The sequence below is a fragment of the Arvicola amphibius genome, chromosome 3 (assembly GCF_903992535.2).
Source record: "Arvicola amphibius chromosome 3, mArvAmp1.2, whole genome shotgun sequence".
NCBI lineage: Eukaryota > Metazoa > Chordata > Mammalia > Rodentia > Cricetidae > Arvicola > Arvicola amphibius.
In genome coordinates, this window is record NC_052049.1 from 92,848,966 (window position 1) to 92,871,341 (window position 22,376).

At 39.6% G+C, this 22,376-nt stretch overlaps 1 protein-coding gene across 3 annotated transcripts in view; it reads right to left on the reverse strand.

Annotated features, from left to right (window-relative positions):
* The window catches only part of Dpy19l1 (dpy-19 like C-mannosyltransferase 1), a 110,308-nt gene that overhangs the window by 23,140 nt on the left and 64,792 nt on the right, over positions 1-22,376 (reverse strand). For all 3 annotated transcript variants that reach the window (XM_038322933.2, XM_038322932.2, XM_042054773.1), the window contains exons 9-13: positions 18,642-18,741; positions 15,344-15,421; positions 3,684-3,770; positions 1,873-1,932; positions 1,366-1,446 (exon numbers count right to left, since the gene is read on the reverse strand). In XM_038322933.2, coding sequence (XP_038178861.1) covers positions 1,366-1,446; positions 1,873-1,932; positions 3,684-3,770; positions 15,344-15,421; positions 18,642-18,741 — 406 coding nt within the window. The remainder of the gene's footprint in view (positions 1-1,365; positions 1,447-1,872; positions 1,933-3,683; positions 3,771-15,343; positions 15,422-18,641; positions 18,742-22,376) is intronic.

A 22,376-nucleotide genomic window follows, 5' to 3' on the forward strand; every position in this document is an offset into this window, starting at 1 on the left:
AGTCCAACACTGGGTCAGGGTTAAATGTCAGGGATGTGGGAATTTGTAGACATGGAAGAGAGGGTCAGAAATTCCCCAGGACAACTACAACACAACAAAAGTGTCACAAACCACCACATCACAGTCTTCTAGTCTAACAACTACCATTAAGAATGCAGCAGCCACTGGTGTTGCTCGCTGCTTCAGTCCTAGTCACTCGCATGCTTATGTCATGTCTTGTGTAGAGATCTGCACTGACAGTCATTTCGTTTCACTAGATACTGGGCTACGCAGAAATGTCAACAGTGCCCTCAGTCTGAGTCACTGTCTTATTAGTTTGTCTCTCAACAGAAAGGAAGCAGAGTCCACACACCTGCACCGGAGCTATTGTCTCCCCCTTCTTCCTACGTTCTGCATCCAACTCCATCACCCTTCCCCTCTCATCTGCACAGATGACTTCTGGTCAATTCCTGATTCTCCTCCTGTATGCTCCTTAACTTATACTTTTACTTGCCGTAGCCTTCATTATCTTTTGTATTATTATAATTGCTGGAAGTACCAAACTTAGAATGTACTGATCACATCAAAATAAGTAAGCAAGTGAGGCCAGGGTGTGGCTTGAGGGAGACCAAAGCATATTAGCCTGCCTATAAGCCCAGCACTGCCAAGGGTGAGACAGGAGGATCACTGGGGCTTGCTGGCCACCGTCTAGCTTCAGGTACATGGGAGACCTTGCCTCAAGACTGTAAAGTCGAGAGACACGATAGCTCGTGTCCAATTCTGTTCATTTATAGGCATCCACGCAGGTACCATGAACACACATACATACACACATACACAGTAACAAATAAAGCAACTATTCATAAGAAGACTTAAGATAATAAATCACAAATGTTAACATTTTATTCTCTGTCCTAGCCAAACAAACAAAATCTCTTAAGTCTAACCTGGCTCTAACTATGAATAATGGCATCTAAACAAACATCCCACAAGAACTGGCCACAGTGAAGATGGGGAGGGCAGATCTCCATCCATGATGGTGAAGACACTGTCTCATTGGTTTTAAAAGGAGACCACAAAGAAGTCAGAAAATGGCTGTACATGCCTTAAATGTTAGGCCTTAGTGTCCTGAGTTCTTGTTTTATATCTTCTACATCTTTGTGACATAGAAATATACTAAAAATGGGGCTGTGCTAATTCTGGAGATTGAAACTATATACATAATCACATTTTTGTGATTTTCTTTTTTGTATTAAAGAGAGAAAATGATATTTACTTCACCTTAGAATACAGCTTAAAAAATTATACTCTAATAATTCCACTAATTTACTCCCTGCCTATTGGATACTTTTCAAATCTTTCCATTTTAAGCAACAATACACTTACATCATCTGCAATGCTGAAGATTCTGGAAGTCAAATACTTGAGTGTAACAGTTCCACATAACCAACAACACCCTTGGATAACCTACAAAAGAAAAATAAATAAAACAAACTTTCTTCCACCTTCTGTAGCCTGGAGCAGTGAATGGAGCATATGCTTTATCCCCATGTTAGCAATACTAGCCCCCAAGGGAATGTCTTTTAAAAGCACATTGTTCAAAAACCGAGGGTTATTATAGCTAAAAACTGAAAACAGAGGACCTTCCTAGCAAATATATTTCTGTCTTATCAGAGATGGAAACAGGAACTCCAGCTCGACACCTACAGTGGGGCTGTCACACATGGTTATCCTCAGAAGAAACATGGGGTAATAAATAAAACTTCAGACAGAGTCCTCATATGCTTATTACAAAGCAAACAGGCCCCTGCCTTGTGCGTATAATTCCTCAAAAAGTAAAGCACAAAACCAATGCTGTATTTTAGAGAAGAAAACACATAGGTTTATTCTTACCCATAAGCTAGGTTCAGATACATTCATTTTTAGCAACTGTGGTTTCACTGCCAGCAACCCCTGAATAGGAACACAAATGAATACTCAGACACTCAAGTAACAATTGTTCTGAATAACTGAGACTTTGAAAAATATGAAATTCAGCACATGATTGATTATTAATTAAATCTGTTCTTTGACATTTTCACACATTATGAACTCCATCCTAATTAATCTACAGTCCTGTCTCTCTGTCCCCACTCTTTCTCCCTACACATTCCTTTCTGACATTCATGTCCCTTGCTTTGTTTTGTGGATTTTTCACAATTGTCACCCCATGTTCACATATGCAGTTAGTGTTTTCAAAGCATACCTCAAAAAAAAAAAAAACAGTAAAAAAATCTATTGTCATTGAGAATGTAAAATTGAAAAGAAAATCAGTATATAAAAGACCTACTTCTCTATTTTCCATATCAGGTTTACCTATGATGAACCAAAAGGTATACAACAAATTCAAAATTTTAAATAGCTCATAAAAGCATAAGATTCCCTTTAAGCTTAAATTGACTTATGTGATGAACTACACATAAGGTTTTAATGTCCTAACAGAACAGTTCTGTGTTAAATCAAGTCTGTACAGGTACATGAATCCTAAACTATATAAGCTCCAGCGAGAAAAACAGACTTCAAACTTGGCAGAAACGTCTTAGAGAATTTGTTGATCTTAAATCCCAGGGCACAGTAGCAGCAACTCCGAGTTTAGGGCCGCAACAGCAGCACCGCAAGCCATGGCTGTGGCTAAATATACTTCAGCTACAGAGTAATAAATAACACATCAGCTACAGGTAGCGCCTCAGGCTGGAGAAAGCATGTGTGTGTCTTGGAAATGGGTATTTTAAAGTAGTTACCTGTGAGGCATGATGTAAGACTCTCCAAATGTACTAATGGGCTCTGAAAATCAAGTGAATCAAACAACGACTATTCAAAAGGCAGAAAGCACTCCAATGGGGAAGTGCAAAGTGTGTGTTATCAAGACACAGACCCACCGGAGTGCATGTGCCACAGGTGAAGGGGAAACTGGGCTTTGCACAGCACTGTAATGCTAAAGCCTGTGAATCAAAGTCATTTCCTAAAAGTGCACCAAAGTCTGAATTTAAGACAACTTTTAGATTTAGACTGAAACTGGAAAGATGAAAAGAAAACAGGAAGCACAGAAATCTCCTGCAGTGAACTCAAGAACAAAGCAGGCACAAGGGAGCTGAGGGGAGGAAAAAGCAACCTAGGGACAAAGGGACCTGAGGCTCTAAGCTTTCCAGTGGTGATGTCACTGAGTCTTAATTTCTCTGCCTTTGTAGTGAGAACTTCACTGCTCCATCGGGTAAAGATAAAGTTGATAAAAACTTAATATGACCCCACAGAAGCTAATCACGCATTCCAAACCAGTTATAGAGAAGTTGAAACTGTTTCAAAAACAGACAGGGCCAGACAGATTAACTGAACATAGTGAGCTATCAATAAAAAACCAAAGCCTGCAGCTGGGAGGATGTGCTGAGGAGATATGGGGAATATCTGTGGTCATACCTAACTGTATACATTCATAAACCTCTCAAGAATAAAGCTTTTAGCCGGGCGGTGGTGGCGCACGCCTTTAATCCCAGCACTCGGGAGGCAGAGGCAGGCAGATCTCTGTGAGTTTGAGGCCAGCCTGGTCTACAAGAGCTAGTTCCAGGACAGGCTCTAAAAAAGCTGCAGAGAAACCCTGTCTTGAAAAACCAAAAAAAGAAAAAAGAAAAAAAAATAAAACCTTTTTAAAAAGTTAAAGGAATACTTACCCAAATAACTACCAAAGAGGATGCATAGTAAGATGTGAGTAACATCGAGTTCCCAAACATCAACACAAAACAAAGCACAAGAGAAATCTACAAAAATCAAAAGAAATACGGTTAGTGCACACGGACCAAAAGGAAGAATGTGGACGTTCATTTTCCAGTTGTACACTCCCGTGATTGAAGAAATTTAAAGCACTCCAAAAGGGCGGCCAGGCAAGCCCAGCTCACTCTACATCCCAAGCTCCACCCTCCAAGACAAGGTATGTGCCATCGCCAGCCATTTCCTGCGCACCCTCCCAGACACCAGCATTTGAAATTCTAGTTTACATCTCATTCATAAGTCAAGAGTGGTCACCCACCCACAAGCTATCTTTTCTTGCTTTAACTCTTAAACATGCTTCGAGAAGCTTCCCATATCAACCCAAATCTATTTAATTCATGCTAAAAACTAAAAAAAATTGCCACTCTACAGATGAGCCACAACTTACTAACTGTTCTGCGTACTGGTCAGCACCTAAGTGCCTTCTAGTTCTACACCATTTTTATTCCCCAACCCAAATGACAAGGCCCTTCTGGATGCCCCTTATGCACTGGTCAATCCACTGCTATAGATGCCTTCTGGATGTCTTCTGGATACATCTTATGCACTGGTCAATACATTGCTATAGATGCCTCTGGATACATCTTATATACTCACTGGTCAATCCATTGCTATAGATACCTTCTGGATACATCTTATGTACTGGTCAATCCATTGCTATAGATGCCTTCTGGATATATCTTATGTACTGGTCAATACATTGCTATAGATGCCTTCTGGATATATCTTATGTACTGGTCAATACATTGCCATAGATGCCTTCTGGATATATCTTATGTACTGGTCAATACATTGCTATAGATGCCTTCTGGATATATCTTATGTACTGGTCAATACATTGCTATAGATGCCTTCTGGATATATCTTATGTACTGGTCAATCCATTGCTATAGATGCCTTCTGGATACATCTTATGTACTGGTCAATACATTGCTATAGATTAACCACCTCAAAGAAAACTGATGGATCAAGATACAGCCATTTCAAAAACAAGACAAAATACTGACAAACAGACGTACCAGTTTACTGCCCACAAACTGGATGAACATTTCTGTTGACACACTCTGACTCACCCTGTATGCTGCTTCTTAAAGGCTGCCCAGCTTACCTGGACCAATGCACCATCATTGCTTACCCTTCACTACTGAATGGCACATGAGACACTGCCTCCCATCAGTTATGTGTGCATTATGAGTGGGAACTGCTTATTTTTACTATGTGCTTTTGCTGTTGGATTAGTGTTTTTCCTTCAGGCTCTTGTTAGATGTCACAGGAAACAAACACGCTATAAGGATTTCCCCAGTACATTTGTTCTTTGTCATATTTTTGTATTATGATTACTACTTAAAATTTTATGTTAGTCATATCTATCATTCATCTTCTTTAGGTCCTCAAGACTTACCTTTATAATTTAGAAAGCTTTTAAAAAATAAAAAGCTCACATTTCTTTGATATATTTCCATTTGCATGTGGATTTCATTTCAAAATACACTACAGCTTGAGAATAAAAGGTACAATCGTTTCAATCAATACAGAAAAGTATTTGGCAAATTTCAGCATCATCCAGTTACAATACATTGAACAAACTGGTGAAAGGCTGAATCTACCTTCTCATAACAGAGACCACATATGAAGCCACAGCAGGCTCTGTTCTCAACACTGAGAGACCGAAATCTCTCCCTCAAGGGACAGCAGCATGGGACAGTGTAAACTTGTGTCATTCAGATGGGAAAGAAGACATCAAAGGCAAAATGGAGATGAAAGAGTAAACGGTCTGTTCACAGACACAACTCTGTAGGAAGAAAAGCCTAAAGGTGGGAGAACAATTGTTAAAAGTTCAAGAAAGTAACCGCACATAAAGTTTACACACAAATACATACACACAACAACAACTTAGTATCCACATGCTAACAAGAAACAATCTCAGAGAGAAATCTAGAAAATAAGTCCTTTGCCAATAGGATCAAAAAAGAACAAAAATACTTAGTGGTTAGCTTAATCGCAGAGGCACAACACTTACACAAAGAAATCTATAAAATGATATTGAAATAAATAAAGACATAAACGATGGAAAGGTAGCTCATATTTATTGTCTGAATGCTGCTGTTCACATGCTATGAGCAACCAGACATCTACACAGTCAGTGCAGTAACTATGAAAACCCAGCATCTTTTGCAGAAATAAAAATTCATACAGGATCTAAAGGGGCACAGGGGAGATAAAACACCAGTGAAAAAGAACAAGGTACAGACTCAGACCTGGATTTCAAAACTTGATATGAAGCCAAAGTCCTAAGAATGCTGCAGGGCAGGCACAAAGTCAAAGAACAGACCAACGACATTGAGCTGCAATTGAACTCAGACACAACCCCTCCAATGAAGGGACAGATGCTTTTTGACAAGAATTCCAACATCAGACAATGGAGATGAGACAACCTATTCAAGGAACAGTGCTTAAGAAACTAGACACTCCATGAACACGGACCATTATCTAGTGCCGTCCCACAGAGAAAGCTTAGAAGTTGTCACTAGGTCTTAGCAACAAGGAGAACAGTAACCACCCAACAACTGTATCATGCAGAGAAGTAAGATCACAGGGAAACTGCCTCAGGTGGAGGAGAAAGACAGGTGCCACTCAACGCAGTGGAACACAAACCCCTGCAGAAGTGGCCCAGAAGGGGAACTTGCACTGTGATGGAGGGATGGCAGCTGCAGTGGCCGACGGGAGGGGCGCTTATAAGTCAGTCATTTCTTTTTTCCTCTTAGAGCAAATCCTCAAAGGAAAACCTTTCGATGCTCCAACAGGAGGAGAAAACAGTACTGCTCTGAAATATGCCAGAGTATCATGTTTATAGGAAGAAATCACTCTAGCTTTCTACATCCTTTTCTGGAAGATGGAAGCTGAGGAAACTTTTAAATCCCTTCTAGGGCACAAGATTACTCTCATTCTAACTCAGATGATGGCACTACAATCAAACTACTTCAAGTATTTCCCATAAACAGATGAAAACAAACAAAAAACCTGAATTCAACAAAGTATCAGCAAACCAAATTGGACAATGGATAAGAAGAAGCAGACACTACAACCCGATGAATGTACCCAGGCAGTAGCATTCAGCATTTGAAAACCAATTAGTATACAACATCCACAGCCTGAAGAATAAAGCAGGAAAAGCAAAATTACCTGACCAAGTTCAACATGCATTCATAGTTTAAAGGAAAAAAAACTGCAACAAACTGGGGATAACAAAGACAATCCATAAACTTGACAAAGATCTACAAAAGTCCATGTGTGTACATCAGTGTCAGTGCAGGTTAACAAGCTTTTCTGCCAAACTTTCTTCCTACTGTTGCTTCTCAAAAAGTCCACATCCTACAATGAGGAAGGATGCTAAGTCTAGAAGGAAGAAATCAGATAACTTTGCAGGTGACATGGCAAGTTGCAGATAATATCTCAACCAACCAACAAAACCAGAGTTAATAAGAAACTGCAGCAAGGTGAAATGTAAGATACTGTCCAAAGGCAAAAGTTATCCATTGCAGAAGCAAGAGTTTGAAATTAATAATGCATTGCCATTTAAGCCAGCATCTGAAAAGATGAACTATATATAAACCCAACAAATGTGCACAAAATCTCTGGACAGAGGTTTACATACACAAACATATACATATAAGTACTTAAAATAAATGTAATAAATGAATATAAATTCATTTAAGTATTTATATATATGTATGTATGTACATATACAAACACATATACACACATATATGTTCTATAGAGATTTGCATTGGTACAGATCTTGGTTTATTGATACAAATTTAAGGTCAATTTTATTATATGTATTATTTCTGCTCTCGGTTAAGGTATTGTGCTTGTGAAGCTCATTTAAAAATGTAATGTATAATTAAGATAAAGAAACTGCCTTGAACTGTTGATAGGGCAAAAGAAAAGGGCTAGGCCAGGAAAACTAATGGAATTCTGGGAGAAGAAAGGCAGAGTTAGAGAGAAGCCATATAGCCCTGCTGGAGCCAGATGAAACTTTACCCGGTAAGCCACAGCCACGTAGCAATATACAGATTATTAAAAATTGGTTAAATTAATATGTTAGAGTTAGCCAATAAGAAGCTAGAGCTAATGGGCCAAGCAGTGATTTAATTAATACAGTTTCTGTGTGATTATTTTGGGGCTGAGCAGCCGGGAACCAACAAGCGGCCTTCTTACTACATATATGGGCTGGAGAGACAGCTCCGTGGTTAAGAGCACTAGCTGCTCTTATTAAAGGTTCAGGCTCAGTTTCCATCATCCACATGGAAGCTCACAACCTGCTGGTACCTCTATTCTAAGTGATCCAATGCCCTCTTCTGACTTCTGCAGGCACCAAGCATAAATGTGATACATAGATATATGTACAGGCAAAACATATACAGATCTATATATGCAGCACTGGCTAAAATATTCAAATAGGTAAATAAATAAATTTGTAAAATTAAAAATCCCAACTCCAAGAAAATCAACGCCAAGATCATGACAAGTTGTAGACTAAGAGCAAAGTATCGGCAAAAGGTACATCTGAGCTGGGGCTGCAGCTTGGCAACAGAGCACTGGACTAGCATGGATGAGGCTCTTGGTTCAATTCCCAGTACCGAGCTTTAGAAAGAAGAGAAAAGCACCATCTGTTAAATGATTGTTATCCAAAAAAATACAAAAAATTAATAAAGATTTAAAGTCTGTAATAAAATGAACAATCAAATTTTTAAAAAGAACAAATGGCAAAGGACCTGAACAAACAGGACAGCAAACCAGAAATATAAATAAATAACATGGCAGTGCATTCAAGCGCACTGCAATGAGACAAGCATGATGCACTGATCAGAATGGCTGACATGTGGCACAGAGGAAGGGGTAGAGAAGCAGGATCCCCTTTCTCTCTCTCACACACCCATCTTTCTCCTCTTCTCTCCCCCTCTCTTGTGGTAGGAATGCAAAAATGATGCAACCTAGATAAACTGATTCCTATGATTCAACAATCACTTTCCTTGATATTTTTCCAAATGAATTTAAATTGTAAATCTACACTAAAGCCTGCAGGCAAATACTTCAGCAGCTTGTTCCTATCTCCCTCCGTAACTAAAGGGTAAACCATGACATAGCCCAAGAAAGTCAAAATGTTACTCGGCTATAAAAAAATGAGCTATCTAGGCACAGAAAGAGTAATTTAACTCCTTCTGCAATTGAGAGGAGGGCGACTGCGGATGGCTATGTGCTGTCTAACTGCAAATGCACACATTCTGCATAAGGCACAACAACACAGACAGCAGCTACCAGGTACACGAGCAGGAGGAACCATGACATCATTCTATGCATGCGTCATCATTCATCAGATCCTATACAATACACGGTGACCAGAGTCAGTCCTGAAAGAGGCCAGACTGGGTGCTTAGGACATGTCAATGCAGGCTTAGCAGCTGGGACAGCAGTGCCATGCTGCTGCAGGACACCTGCAGCCAGGGTGTCATGCAGAGGATACTTTCTGCCCAATTGTGCTGTAAACCTAACTTGGCTCTACAACATACAATCTTTTAATTCAAACAAAAATGAAGGGATATTTCATTTGTATTTTAAAAAATAAAGCTTGCCTGAAGCCAGATAACAAAAGAGCCCCACAGGTCAGCCTTCCAAACCAGGCAATGCTGACACACACCTTTAATCCCAGTAGCCACACTAGCTTGCAAAGAAACCGGGCAGTGGGGGTGCATGTCTTGAATCAAAGCCCTAGATGGGAATCTAAGATGGGAGGAGAAAATTCTCACACACAGTGTTATTCTGAGATTCCTAGATGCAGGACTGCCATTTCAGACTGAAGGAGAGGTAAGGGCCAGTGACTGGATGTTTTGCTTTTCTAACCTTCAGGTTGAACCCCAAATTCTGTTTCTGGGTTTTTATTAATCATGCTACACAAAGACAAGAAAAAATTAAAATGAGACATTCTATTCTATTGGATCGATTACAATAACTTTTCAGAAAAAAAATGTCTTTTTCTTTTTATTTATTTATTGCAGAGACTATAAAATGGTACCATTGCTGTAGGAATTAGTATCACTGGATTGCCAGTTGATCAATTCTACTCTGAAAACCAGAAAACAGATTCTCATGTTCCTAGAAGTGTTTTTGCTGTACTTTAAGGCCAGAAGCAACACAAGTGTCCACAGCAGACAATACAATATACCTCTCTCCAACCCACACACATTATCAACAATGGGATGCTGGTCATCCACAGAAAAAAACAAACCACAACACATGATACAACACAGAATAAACTGGAGACAATGCTAAACTAAAGAAGCAGGCCAGGAATGTAAGTGAATGCTGCACCATTTCACTTACATGACATATAAGACAGTCATTAGCAGAGCGAGAACATAGCGCTGGTTTCTATACTGTGATAGGAGGCTACAGAGCCATGTACAGCAGATGCAGAGCTTCAGCTGTGCACAATGAAGGCAGCTCCTAAAATGGACTATGATGCTCACAGCCAGTGTGAGCATCACTACCCCCCAGCTGCATGCTTCCAGCTGTTCTGAGGACACATTCTGTTACATGACGTCTACCATGTAAGATGTGGAAAAAGTTCTTTGGGGAAATAATTCCATATATATTTTTCTTGATATAAATTTAAGAATCTATAAATAGGTAAAGTGGTAACAGAGGAAGACAGGGGATAATTAGAAAATCACTGAAAGCATGTATCATACTTCCAAGAAAGAGAATAAACAAAATCTTGTCTTTTCAATATTTATTGATTTTCTTCAAAGTTCTCAGCCATAGTTGCCTGTGTAACTGGGTTACAGGCCAATGGGATGGAATGCTGGCCTTTATCCTCAATTGTACTTCAAAGTAGAAGATTTCAGTTTGAGAGAAAAAACTGCCCATATTCCCAAATATTGTTTATAAATGTTCTTTTACATTTAAAGGGGGATATGATATAGATATGTATAATTTGCATTGTTATGGATTTTAAGGTCAATTTTGTTATATGTATATGTATTTCTAATCTTGATTAAGGTATTGTGATTGTGTAGTTTATTTAAAAATGTAATGTATAATTAAGAAATATAGGTTAATAATCATCTATAATAGTCAAGCTTGTAGTCATGTTAGATTTTCTAGATGTACAGAGATATATTTCAGTTAAATAGGCATGCTTCATATCTTTCAAAGACTACAGAATATGGCATTTAATGTTTTAATAACTTTGGGCTTTTCATGACAATGAGACCCATCTCCTCCTGGCAGCATCAGCTACATCAAAAGGAAGATGGGCATTGAAGAGGCTCCTTATGGAGTTTGATAGCCATTTGGGCAAGAAACTGCTCTTGCCTGGACTGTTGCATAAACTGGGCACGAAGAACCCACAGAGAGAGGACTGCTGAACTTGCCTAAAGGTGAGATGGTTTTTCGGGGTTCCTGATTTATGAAAGAGTCTGCGAGATGTTCTGCAGGACACAGCAGAAAGTGACTGAACTGTCTTTGAATTTTCCTGCTTCATGGAAATGTCTGCTGGATACTATGGGCCTGTAGGCTGAAGATTGATGCCCCAATGGTACAAAAGAACTTTGGGTGACTGTACAGGCAGAGAGATGTCTCTGTCATTTCTAGAGTTTTTTAAGTTGCTTACTTCTCATTCACTTAGGTAATATTATATCTTTCTGGAGTCTTTGATGGAGTTGAAAAATAGATAGATAGTTATAATTATAATTTTCCTTTGTTATGATAAAAGATAAAATAGATATAAATATTGTAACTAATTCTTGCTTGATAACTGTTTTGTAATATGTAATTTTACTATGTTAAAGTGAAAAGCCTTCCTTTTTTGTTTAAACAGAAAAAGGGGAAATTATGTAGGAGGGTCTTCTATCTATCTGTTGTTTCATTGGTTAATTAATAAAGAAAACTGCTTGGCCTGATAGGTCAGAACATAGGTAGGCGGAGTAGACAGAACAATATGCTGGGAACAGGGCAACGTGAGAGTTGCCATGAATATCCAGTCAAAAATGGATGTAGGTTAGAATCTTCCCAGTGAGCCACCACCTCGTGGTGCTACACACATTATCAGAAATGGGTTAATCAAGATGTGAGAGTTAGCCAGTAAGAGGCTAGAGCTAATGGGCCAGGCAGTGTTTAAATGAATACAATTTGTGTGTTGTTATTTCTGGTGTAAAGCTAGCCGTGCCAGAGCTGGGTGGGACAGAAAGCAGGCCTGCTTGCCCCATCACTACATTTCTTTTAAAAAGAAGTCAAAGCATGATGAAAGCATGCTAAAAAAGAATTCATAAAGAATAGTGGAATGAACCTAGAGTAATTCACATAACAAACAGAATATAAACAATGGATTCTACCTATCAGAATCAAAGAGATCCCATCTCTCTAACATAAGAGAAAATCTGCAAAAAGATCTAAGCAGGAAAGGCTCAGAAATGAAAACAAGGGGTGACTAAACACACCAAAGATGCCCAGATTCATGGGAGAAAAGAAAATGTAAACTATAATTGCATTACAATATTTTACATAAGCAGACATCATATTTAAATAAAATAAAATGGAGTGTCATGAGTGTCATTACACATTGCTATTTCAAATACTCTCATCAAGTGAAAAATGATTTAGCAGTTATAAAGATGAACATGTGCATAATTTAGCATGGAGCAAATATAGTACCAGGTAGACTCCCAAGATATGCCATACACATGCCCCAGGAGACAGGAGTAAGACTACACACCATTAATTACTAATAGAAAGACAGTATTGGCAGCAAGAACTTCAATGTTTTCTAACAAGGAAACACAGAAATAAACTGTTTTATTTATACAATGGAAAATACATAGCAGTAGGCCTTTCTGATCTTAGTAACATGCAAATCCCAGAAACCTGAGAGAAAACTTCAGTCTCAGAAAAAAGTCATTTACATCAGCCTGAAATACTAGGTTCCTAGTTCATTGACTATCTTGAAATATCCACACAGCAAAACAGAAGGAAAGCCATTCAGTTATGGCTCAGAGAGGACAGTGGTCACCCCTTGAAGAGGTGAGAGTACTCTATGCTTTGCTAGGATGGTTGTCTCATGCTCATTAACATTGTACCTTTATTCATAAGCTTCCTATAACCAAACATATCAACATCCCTAAGTGTCAACTATGAGAAAAGGAAAGGTAATATTCTTTGATTATAGCTAGTATCCACTTATGAGTAAGTACATACCATATTCATCTTTTTGGGTCTGGGTTATCTCACTCAGGATAGTGTTTTCTAATTCCATCCATTTGCATGCAAAATTCAAGATGTCACTGTTTTTGTTGTTGTTGTTTGTTTGTCTTTTACCACTGAGTAGTACTCTAATGTTAAATGTGCCACATTTTCTTTGTTCATTCTTCAGTTGAGGGGCATCTAGGTTGTTTCCAGGTTCTTGCAATTACAAATAATGCTTCTATGGACATAACTGAACAAAGGCTTTTGCAGTATGGTTGAGAATCTTTTGGGTATATACCCAAGATTGGTATTGCTGAATCCGGAGGTAGGTTGATTCCCAATTTTCTGAGAAACCACCATACTGATTTTCAAAGTGGTTGTACAAGTTTGCATTCCCACCAGCAATGGATGAGTGTTCCCCTTACTCTACATCCTCTCCAGCATAAGCTATCATAGTGTTTTTGATCTTACAGGTGTAAGATGGTATCTCAGAGTTGTTTTGATTTGCATTTCTGTGATAGCTAAGGATGTTGAACATTTCCTTAAGTATCTTTTGGCCATATGAGATTCTTAAGTTGAGAATTCTGTTTAGTTCAGTACCCCATTTTTTTAACTGGGTGATTTAGAATTTTAATGTCTAATTTCTTGAGTTCTTTATATATTTTGGAGATCAGTCCTTTGTCTGATATGGGGTTGGTGAAGATCTTTTCCCATTCAGTAGTCTGCCTTTTTGTCTTATTGACTGTGTCCTTTGCTATGATTCTAAAGAAGCTAAGTAATAAGGTGAATCCAAAGAAAAACATATATAGACACGCTTGAAATTTGTAAACAAACAAGATTACCTGACAAAATTGGAAGCATCGGGGTGGGGGAAGATGGGGAAGAGGGGCGAGGGGGAGGGTTAAGGGGTACTTGAGGGAATGGGATAGTTGAGATGGAGGAAGGGCAGAGATGAGAGCAAGGAAGGAGATATTTTGATTGAGGGAGCCATTATGGAAATAGCAAGAAACCTGACACTAGAGAAATTCCCAAGAATCCACAAGGATGTCCTCAGCTAAGACCCTAAACAATAGAGGAGAGGGTGCCTGATCTTGCTTTGCCCTGTAATCAGACTGATGATTATCTTAACTATCACCATAGAACCTTCAGCCAGCAACTGATGGAAACAGAGGCAGAGACCCACATCAGAGCACTGGATGTACTGAGCTCCCAAAGTTCAGTTGAAGAGTGGAAGGAAAAAGAATATGAGCACAGAGGTCAAGACCATGATGGGTTCACCCACTGAAACAGTTTACCTGAGCTAACAGGAGTTCACCAACTCTATCCAGACTGGGAAGAAACAAGCGTAGGACCAAACTAGTTCCTCTGAATGTGGGTAACAGTTGCATGGCTGGGGCAGACTGCGGAGCCACCGGTAGTGGCACCAGGACTTATCCCTACTACATGTACTGGCTTTCTGGGAACCTATTCTCGTTGGATGGATACCTTGCTCAGCCTAGATACAGTAGGGATGACCTTGGACCTTCCACAAAGCAATGTTCCTTATGCCCTCTGAGGAGTGGGATGGGAGGTTGTGTGAAGGGAATGAAAGGAGGGGAGAGAGATTTTTTAAAATCTATTAAGTTAAAAAAAAGAAAAGGAAAGGAAAGGCAATTATGGTCCAGTAAAACGACATTAAGATCCCTGGAGGAAGAAAACTGTAACTTTAAGTGTAAAAGGAGTGGCAAAGAGAAGACAAATGTTTTCAAAGCACAACCAGTATCAACCATCCTGTCTTGAGGCTTCCTCTAGCTGTTTACAACCTAGATCACTGTTTTCTGTAAGGTCATTTGCCTGTCTGCCCTCCTCTCTCTGCCCTGTTTCTCCTTCACAGCCTCCATCTCCTTCCCCCAGCTTTGTACTCCTGATATGCCCTATTCTCTTAGGTGTTTCATTCTTTAGTTTCTAATCGCTTTCTAGGAAGCATCATATTTCCAATTTTTCCTCTTGACTAGGTCAGCAGCACAAATGCTGAGAGCTCTGCAGTTCTGGACCTGCGCATGTCTCACGTGCCCAGTGAGCGGATATTCCACTTCACTCTAAGAGGTGGCTCCGCAGGCACACAGGTACGTAGGCTGGGCACAGGGTCAACAAGATAGTGAAATCCAAATTAAAACTTCCTTGGTAGTCTGTTTAACAAGGTCAACTATTGTCAGTGTTTGGACGACACTTATGCTCATAAAAGAATCATGTTATAACCTGCTTCATAAATGAACAAATCCGGTACCAGTCAGGAGTTTATTAAGGTCACACTAAGTAGAAATGAAACAAAAAGCATTACCATGTGTATATAAATGATCTTCCGTAATTTACATATATCAATGTATCCCACAACATATACTGCAAATAATGATGAAATCTGAAATCAAAAGAAATTATGTTAAAAATAAAATCATATATATACATACATAAAATAGGTAGTAACAAGAATAAAGGCAAGATTAATTTATTATATCAAATTATCTTTATACAGAGTGTCTTAGTTTTTCTTCCAACTGCCAATTTATTATTGAATATGATTATTAATTGATCTTTCACTTATACTGCTCTCCTAATATGCAACTATGTGAAGTATCTACTCTGTGGAGAGTCCAAAACAACACACATTTTAATATCAAGCTGGCTCTACTGTCAATACATATAATTAAAATGTCCTCTAGCCAATCAAACACTTGAAAATATAATTATAACATGACCACTAAGACATAATTGTAGAAATCACAGTAAACTAAAAAGCAATTAGGTGATATGTATTTATACAAAAACACATTAAGTCTTCCTATTTGTCACCTCCATTAGCATTATGAATAATTCAAATAAATGGCCACAGGCTAGTTGCAATCAAATGTGTCAAGTTTCATATTTAAAAGAATAATATATATAACTTTCTTTTCCACTTGAAAATCTTTTATGAAGAATTCTAAAATTCTCAGATTTATCACAAATTCTAAAATTACTAGATCTAGATGGATTCACTGATTAAATGATACTCCAGCTCATGTAGTGAGATATCGTGTCAGACAGTGTCTCTCTACCCTTTTCAACGGTAAGTCATTCAAATTAAATTCTGCACCTCTTCACATACAAAAAGGAAACACTGCCTAACAGGTAAACATCTGCATATAACCTATGTTCCAACTATTAAGCTTTTTTTGTTTGATCTTTTAATTTCCAAGTCCTTTACAGCAAATGTTCGTACTGATAAGAAAACCACGGGTTTTTTTTCCAGCTACCCATGCGGACTGCTCCAGGGTGACTAGCCTGGTATGACGACTGTAGGCAGGCGTGTGCTGCTCTGCGTTAGCCCCATTAGAGGCAGGATACGCCTGCTCCTTTCCTCATATCCCTCCACTCCCCACTTAGTGAAGGCTATCCCACTGACTGGAAGCAGTTGAAAGGCCCCTTGTCACCCCCTGAAGCCGAGCCAAGCACAGATCACTGGGCACAATCTCAGATTCCAAGGATAACTCAGCCCATACAATGAATTTAAATAGAATCAAACCAAAGAAGAAAAACAAATCCAAAGATCAGTTCAAAGAAGATGTATACAAACCCAACCAACTTTGGTTTTTAAATAATGAAAAGAGCAATTAGTGAGGCCCAGGGAAGGAGTGGCTGTGAACCCAGCAACCAGGAGGCCACAGCTAGAGGACCATCACTTTGAGGCCACCAAGATTCTGCCTCAAAATGTAAAACAGATCAAAACAGTTGACCTCACTGACATCTGGCTGAGTATGTATTCACACTAATATATGATGCTAAACCAACCTCAGAAAGTGAGCACTTCATTCCTATGTTTCAGAAATGATAATTCTGGAACAAAGAAAAGCTAAAATTTTTATTTTCTTTCTTTTTTTCTGGGGTATTTGTTAATTTCTTTTGTTTTTTCCTAAGAAGGTAGTAAATAGTTAAAACTCAAATCCAGATATGCCTTTATTTCTGAGGCAAGGCATCTAAGTATCTAAAGCATCTCTCCTGTAGTGTTATATAAGTATGGCAAGCATAATTTCATAAACAGCAAGTATAAAAATGCCTGAGCCTACAAAACCCTTCTCTCTCAGAGGGCTACTTGCTTTATAAACCCAGAAGAGAGAAACGGGAATACATGGAAAAATGATAAATTGCAGACTGTTAGGGGAGCCACATAAAACATGAACTTATTGCCTGCTCTTTCTCTTAGCGTGCTGTGGGATAACCCCTGTATATGCTGTATGTTTTATTATCATTGGTTAATAAAAAAGCTAATTTGGCTAGTAGCCAGGCAGAATAGATCCAGGTAGGAAATCCAAGCAGAGATACAGGGAGAAAAAGGGCAGAGTCAGGGAGATGCCAGCAACCACAGGGGATGCAAGATGTGAGTTAACAAGCTATAAGCCTCATGGTAAAATAGAGACTAATAAAAATGGGTTAATTTAAGTTGTAAGAGCTAGTTAGTAAAAAGCCTGAGCTAATAGGCCAAAATGTTTGTAATTATTAAGCCTCTGAGTGATTGCTTTAAAGGCAGCTGAGGGATCAGGTGGGACAGAAAAGCCTCCCCTTACATTATCCCACACATACTGATTCTTCATGTAATGATTTAAGGCAGCCCCAGCAAAAATCCCACAATGGACTGGGAAGGAGTGCATGAAGTCTCACCCTTATTAGAAGATCTATTGGCAATTGATGACTAGAGGCAGTCAGTTTCCTTCAGAAATTTGGGGCCCTGAGATGCTTTTCTTGGGTTGATGATCACACACTCATGCACATAGAGACAGAACTAAAGGCATTCAGTTGGCGTGGGGGCGGGGGCTGAGCACATGAAGTGGGGGCATGTGAGTATACAAGCATACAAACTGGGAGGAAAAAGTGGTAGTAGAGAGAAAATGAGAGGAATTCAAGGGAAGAGAATGAAAGGAATGGGTTTGATCCAAATAAATAATACATATGCTTGAATGTTAGTAAAATATTCAAGGAACTATTCATAGAAGAAACATATTTTCCTCAAGAGAAGTACTTTAGGCTGTCCACTAGTTTTCTTTTTAGCCCTCTAATAATTATGGACTAACAAAGATAAGCATTCTTATAAACCTGGTTTTACTAGTAAGTAATATTCATTAATAAATTCATCTCACAAAGATTCGTACTCTGAATTTTCTTTAAAATAATGAACAAAAATATCTTTAGACTCATGAAAGAGGAAGAACAGTCTGCTCCAGGAATGAAGACAGATGGGAAGTCAGCCCAAGTACATATATACATCCAGTGTTCCTGATAAGCACCGCAGAGTATATTTCTAAGTGTGTGTGTGTGTGTGTGTGTGTGTGTGTATATGAGAGTGTGTGTGAGTGTGTATATGAGAGTGTGTGTGTGTGAGTGTGTGTGTGTGTAACATCAATACAAAAGTAATAAAAGAGCGTGAATCTGAAAGTGGACATGGAGGACTTGGATGGAGAGTAAGAGAATGGTGTTATTGCAGAACTCACATATGAAATTCTCAAAAAAATAACAAGGAAATCTTGGTTACAATTTTATACAGATGAGCTTACACAAACAGAAGCACTAAGCCCAAATACACCAATTTTAGAATGTGCCCACCTTACCTGAGTAAGAAGCACGAACTGGGCAAACTGCCAAGGAAGCATGAAGAACACATTGGAAATGCAGAGTGCAATCAAGCTCCCTCTGTAAAGTTTTGTAGCCCTTGAAAAGATAAATATCAGGAGGTTTAACTACAAAACAGTCCAGCATAGCTCCAAACTGCTGCCAATCAGAATCACAAACAGGACCTGGGGTTCACATAAACTGCATGCAAGATGAACCAATGGGTTAGAAATTATACCTTCTGATTTTCAATTATAATAATTTTCTGTAAAATGTAAATACCTATTATTACTGCAAAACCACAAGCCCTGCCAAATAAAGGGAGGCAGGCCAGGTGAATACAGTCATTACTTTTCTTCACATTATATTTTAGTGAATTTATAATAAGACTTCTCAAAAGTTAAGTCAATAGATTCATTAGTTGGAAAGTAAGTGAGTGTGTAGGAGAAATGACAAAGTGGCATATTCTATAAGCTAAGCAGTGTGAAGTCAAACACTGCGCGGATGGGATGCTGGGTAAGAGAGTGAGCTACAGTAGCATAAAAGCCAGTCTTCTGGGGATGCACCTTGGAAAAGAGAAGGAGAGGCAAAGGAAGGGGCTGTGCTGGAACCACCATTAGGGGTGTCATGTTAGGACCAACAAGTACTGTAGGAGACTTTCGAGAACACCCTTTACTCCCACATATGGGCTGATGCCAAGCCCTAAGTCTGCTATCATCTTCACAGAAAGAGAGTGTGCAGACTAGCACACTGAGTGGAGAAGTAGGCGATACAGGGACACCTTTCTCGACTACTTCTTTCCTGAGGAACTAACCCAAGTATTCTTAAACTCCAGACAACCTTACAGAATCAAGTAACTAAAGGAAAGCCAGTACTTTTGATGAAGCAGAAAAGACAGAACATGCTGGCTGCACTGTGCAGAACAAGGCTCTAGTCTGTGCAGCTTCAGCTTCAGCCATGTGCTTCCCATCACAGGAATGGGCTGGACCACAGACAACACTTATTTCTAATACGATAGACCACACTCAGGTGGGAATACCACTCTGTGAAATAAAGCCGTTTTCTATTGCTTTTGAATATGAGGCTTGACTTTCATTTTATAGGTAACAAGGGAAACTATGGATTTAGGGATAGAATGTAACACTAACCTGGCATCTGGGTACAGAATGCACTCAAGAGAAGATAAAAACCAAAAGAAACCAAAGGAATTCCAGCTGGTAGTGATCAATACACCACTAACTTTGGACAGGAGAAATGAAAACATAAACATTACAAAGAACAATCGAGAAAAAATAGATGCTGTGGCATTGGTGGGGGGAGGTGTCTGTAAATCTGGATTTCAAAAACACAATTCTAGACTGCAAATCAATTTGCTAAACTAAAACCTCTTGATAACCTCATTTCTAAGGTATTTCTGCCCTCAAAGAGGTGGTGGGGAGCACATGCCACAGAAGAACTCCAACGAAAAACTCAGAAAAAGCAGTAACCCCAGAAAAAGCAGCCCACAGCAACAGGAGCAGCCCTGGGCAGAATATGTTTGAATCCTTGAGCCCGTGAGGACAATACAGGACATGGTAAAGGAGAAGGGGGCGTTCAGGTGGAGTTAGGATTTCTAGTCACCTAGCCCAAGGACAGGGAGAGGATGCAAGTTATCCTGCTGGGCTGAGGGCAATTACAAGGTTCTTGGAAGTAGAAGGAAACAGAGGAGGACAGAGTAAATGTGGGAAAGGAAGGGCCCAGTTCTCCATTGCTGGCTTTCATGATTTAAAAGGAGCCAATATACAAAGAAGAGCTGCAGAATCAGGGAAACTGATTCTTTCTGAAAGGCCCTAGGAAGGGTATATAGCCCTGCCAAAGCCTGCAGGTTAGGTCCCCTGCCCAGACAGATACAAGGCTGTAAGTAAAATCTACACTGTTTCAGCCTCTCAGCTGCCACCCATCCACAGCTCATGAGAGGGAGGGAGGTGGGTAGTGAGGGAGGGAAAGGAGAAGGGAGAACGAAGAATGAGAGGCTTGTTCATCCTCATCAGAAACAACTGATGTAGGTGTGTCTTCTATCTATCTGATGATTTCATTGGTTCATTAATAAAGAAACTGCTTGGCCTGATAGGTCAGAACATAGGTGGGTGGAGTAGACAGAACAGGATGCTGGGAGTGAGGCAGATGCCTCGGGCAATCGCCATGCCTCTCCTCTTTGAGACAGACGCCATGGAGCCAGCCGCCAGGTCAGACATGCTGAATCTTTCCCGGTAAGACACCACTTGTGGTGCTACACAAATTACTAAATATGGGTTAAAGCAAGATGTGAGAATTAGACAATAAGAGGCTGGAACTAATGGGCCAGGCAGTGTTTAAATGAATACAGTTTGTGTGTTGTTATTTCGGGTGTAAAGCTAACCATGCGGAAGCTGGGCGGGATGAAAAGCAGGCCTGCCCACAGCTCATCAATACACTCAACAGAAGCAGAAACAGATGTGACCAGACACTCCTGAACAGTCTAGTCCCTGTACACATGGGGGAAAAGCAAGAATGGCCTTGTGGGTGTGGAAATGGCTCCTGCGGGTGAGCTGAGGCAGGCTTGCAGTGCAGCACTCCCTCCAGAGTGCACAGAAGTCTTTTCTATCAGTCCCAGAAGCAAGCAGGCAGGACTGGACCTCATCTGGAGGTACAAAAAAACGCCCAAACCTATAATAGTCAAGGACTTGAGGGTGTAACACTAAGTCTAACTGGTCTTAATAATAAAACCCAGAGTCAGATATCAGGGGCTGAAAGTTGAAGGATTAAAGGCCAGCCATAGAGAGACCTCTAACTCAAACAAAGAGGCAATCCTGTCCTCAGACTGCTTCCTCTGACTGACTACTTCAGACTGCATCTCAGATTGCATCCTCAGACTATATCTCCACCCTACACTGAGCTCCTGCCTCCTCTGGCCTTATATTCCTCTCCCTGCCCAGCCATATCCCTTCCTGTCTCCACCTACCTAGTGCTGGGATAAAGGCATGAGACTCCCAAGTACTAGGATTAAAGGTGTAAGCCACAACTACCTGGCCTCTAGTGACTTAGCTCTGTACTCTGATCTTCAGACAAGCTTTATTTGTTAAAACACAAACAAACAAAGTATCACTACACTTTCCCTTTTTTGTCTAAAGTAAAAAGATGTTATAACTAATATAAGAAAACGATATACAGTAAGTACAATGACTATATACAATAAGTACATCAGTGATGCTTAGTCCATTTACATTTGACAAATTCCGAGAAAATACTCCATTATCTATCCTACCTTGGTGGGTTCAAAGTTGTGTATCAAATTTATTTTCTGAATCTGGTAACAAGGAAAACTACAGCTATCTAGTCCTCAACTCCCTCAGAGACCCAAGCAGGAAATAATATTAACTGAGTAAGCAGGAAATGCACAAGAGATTTCAAAAAAATCTGAGAAATGACAAAAACAGACAGCTGCCTGGAAAGTCAATCAAAGTTCCTCTGCAACATTAGGGTATCCATCTTCGGCCTATAGGCCTAGAATACCTGACAGACTTTTCTATGAAGCAGGGTTTTGAGGACTATCTCTTCTTGTCTGGGCAAGGTTTGGCAGTCACTCTCTTTTGTGTCCCCTTTGTCCAGTTAGGACAGCACACTGTCAGCAGTTGACGCAAGGGCATTCTCTTATCCAGTGGATTATTTTGCTGGTGGTTTGTGAACTTTTAAAAGCTCACAATATAAAATCCATC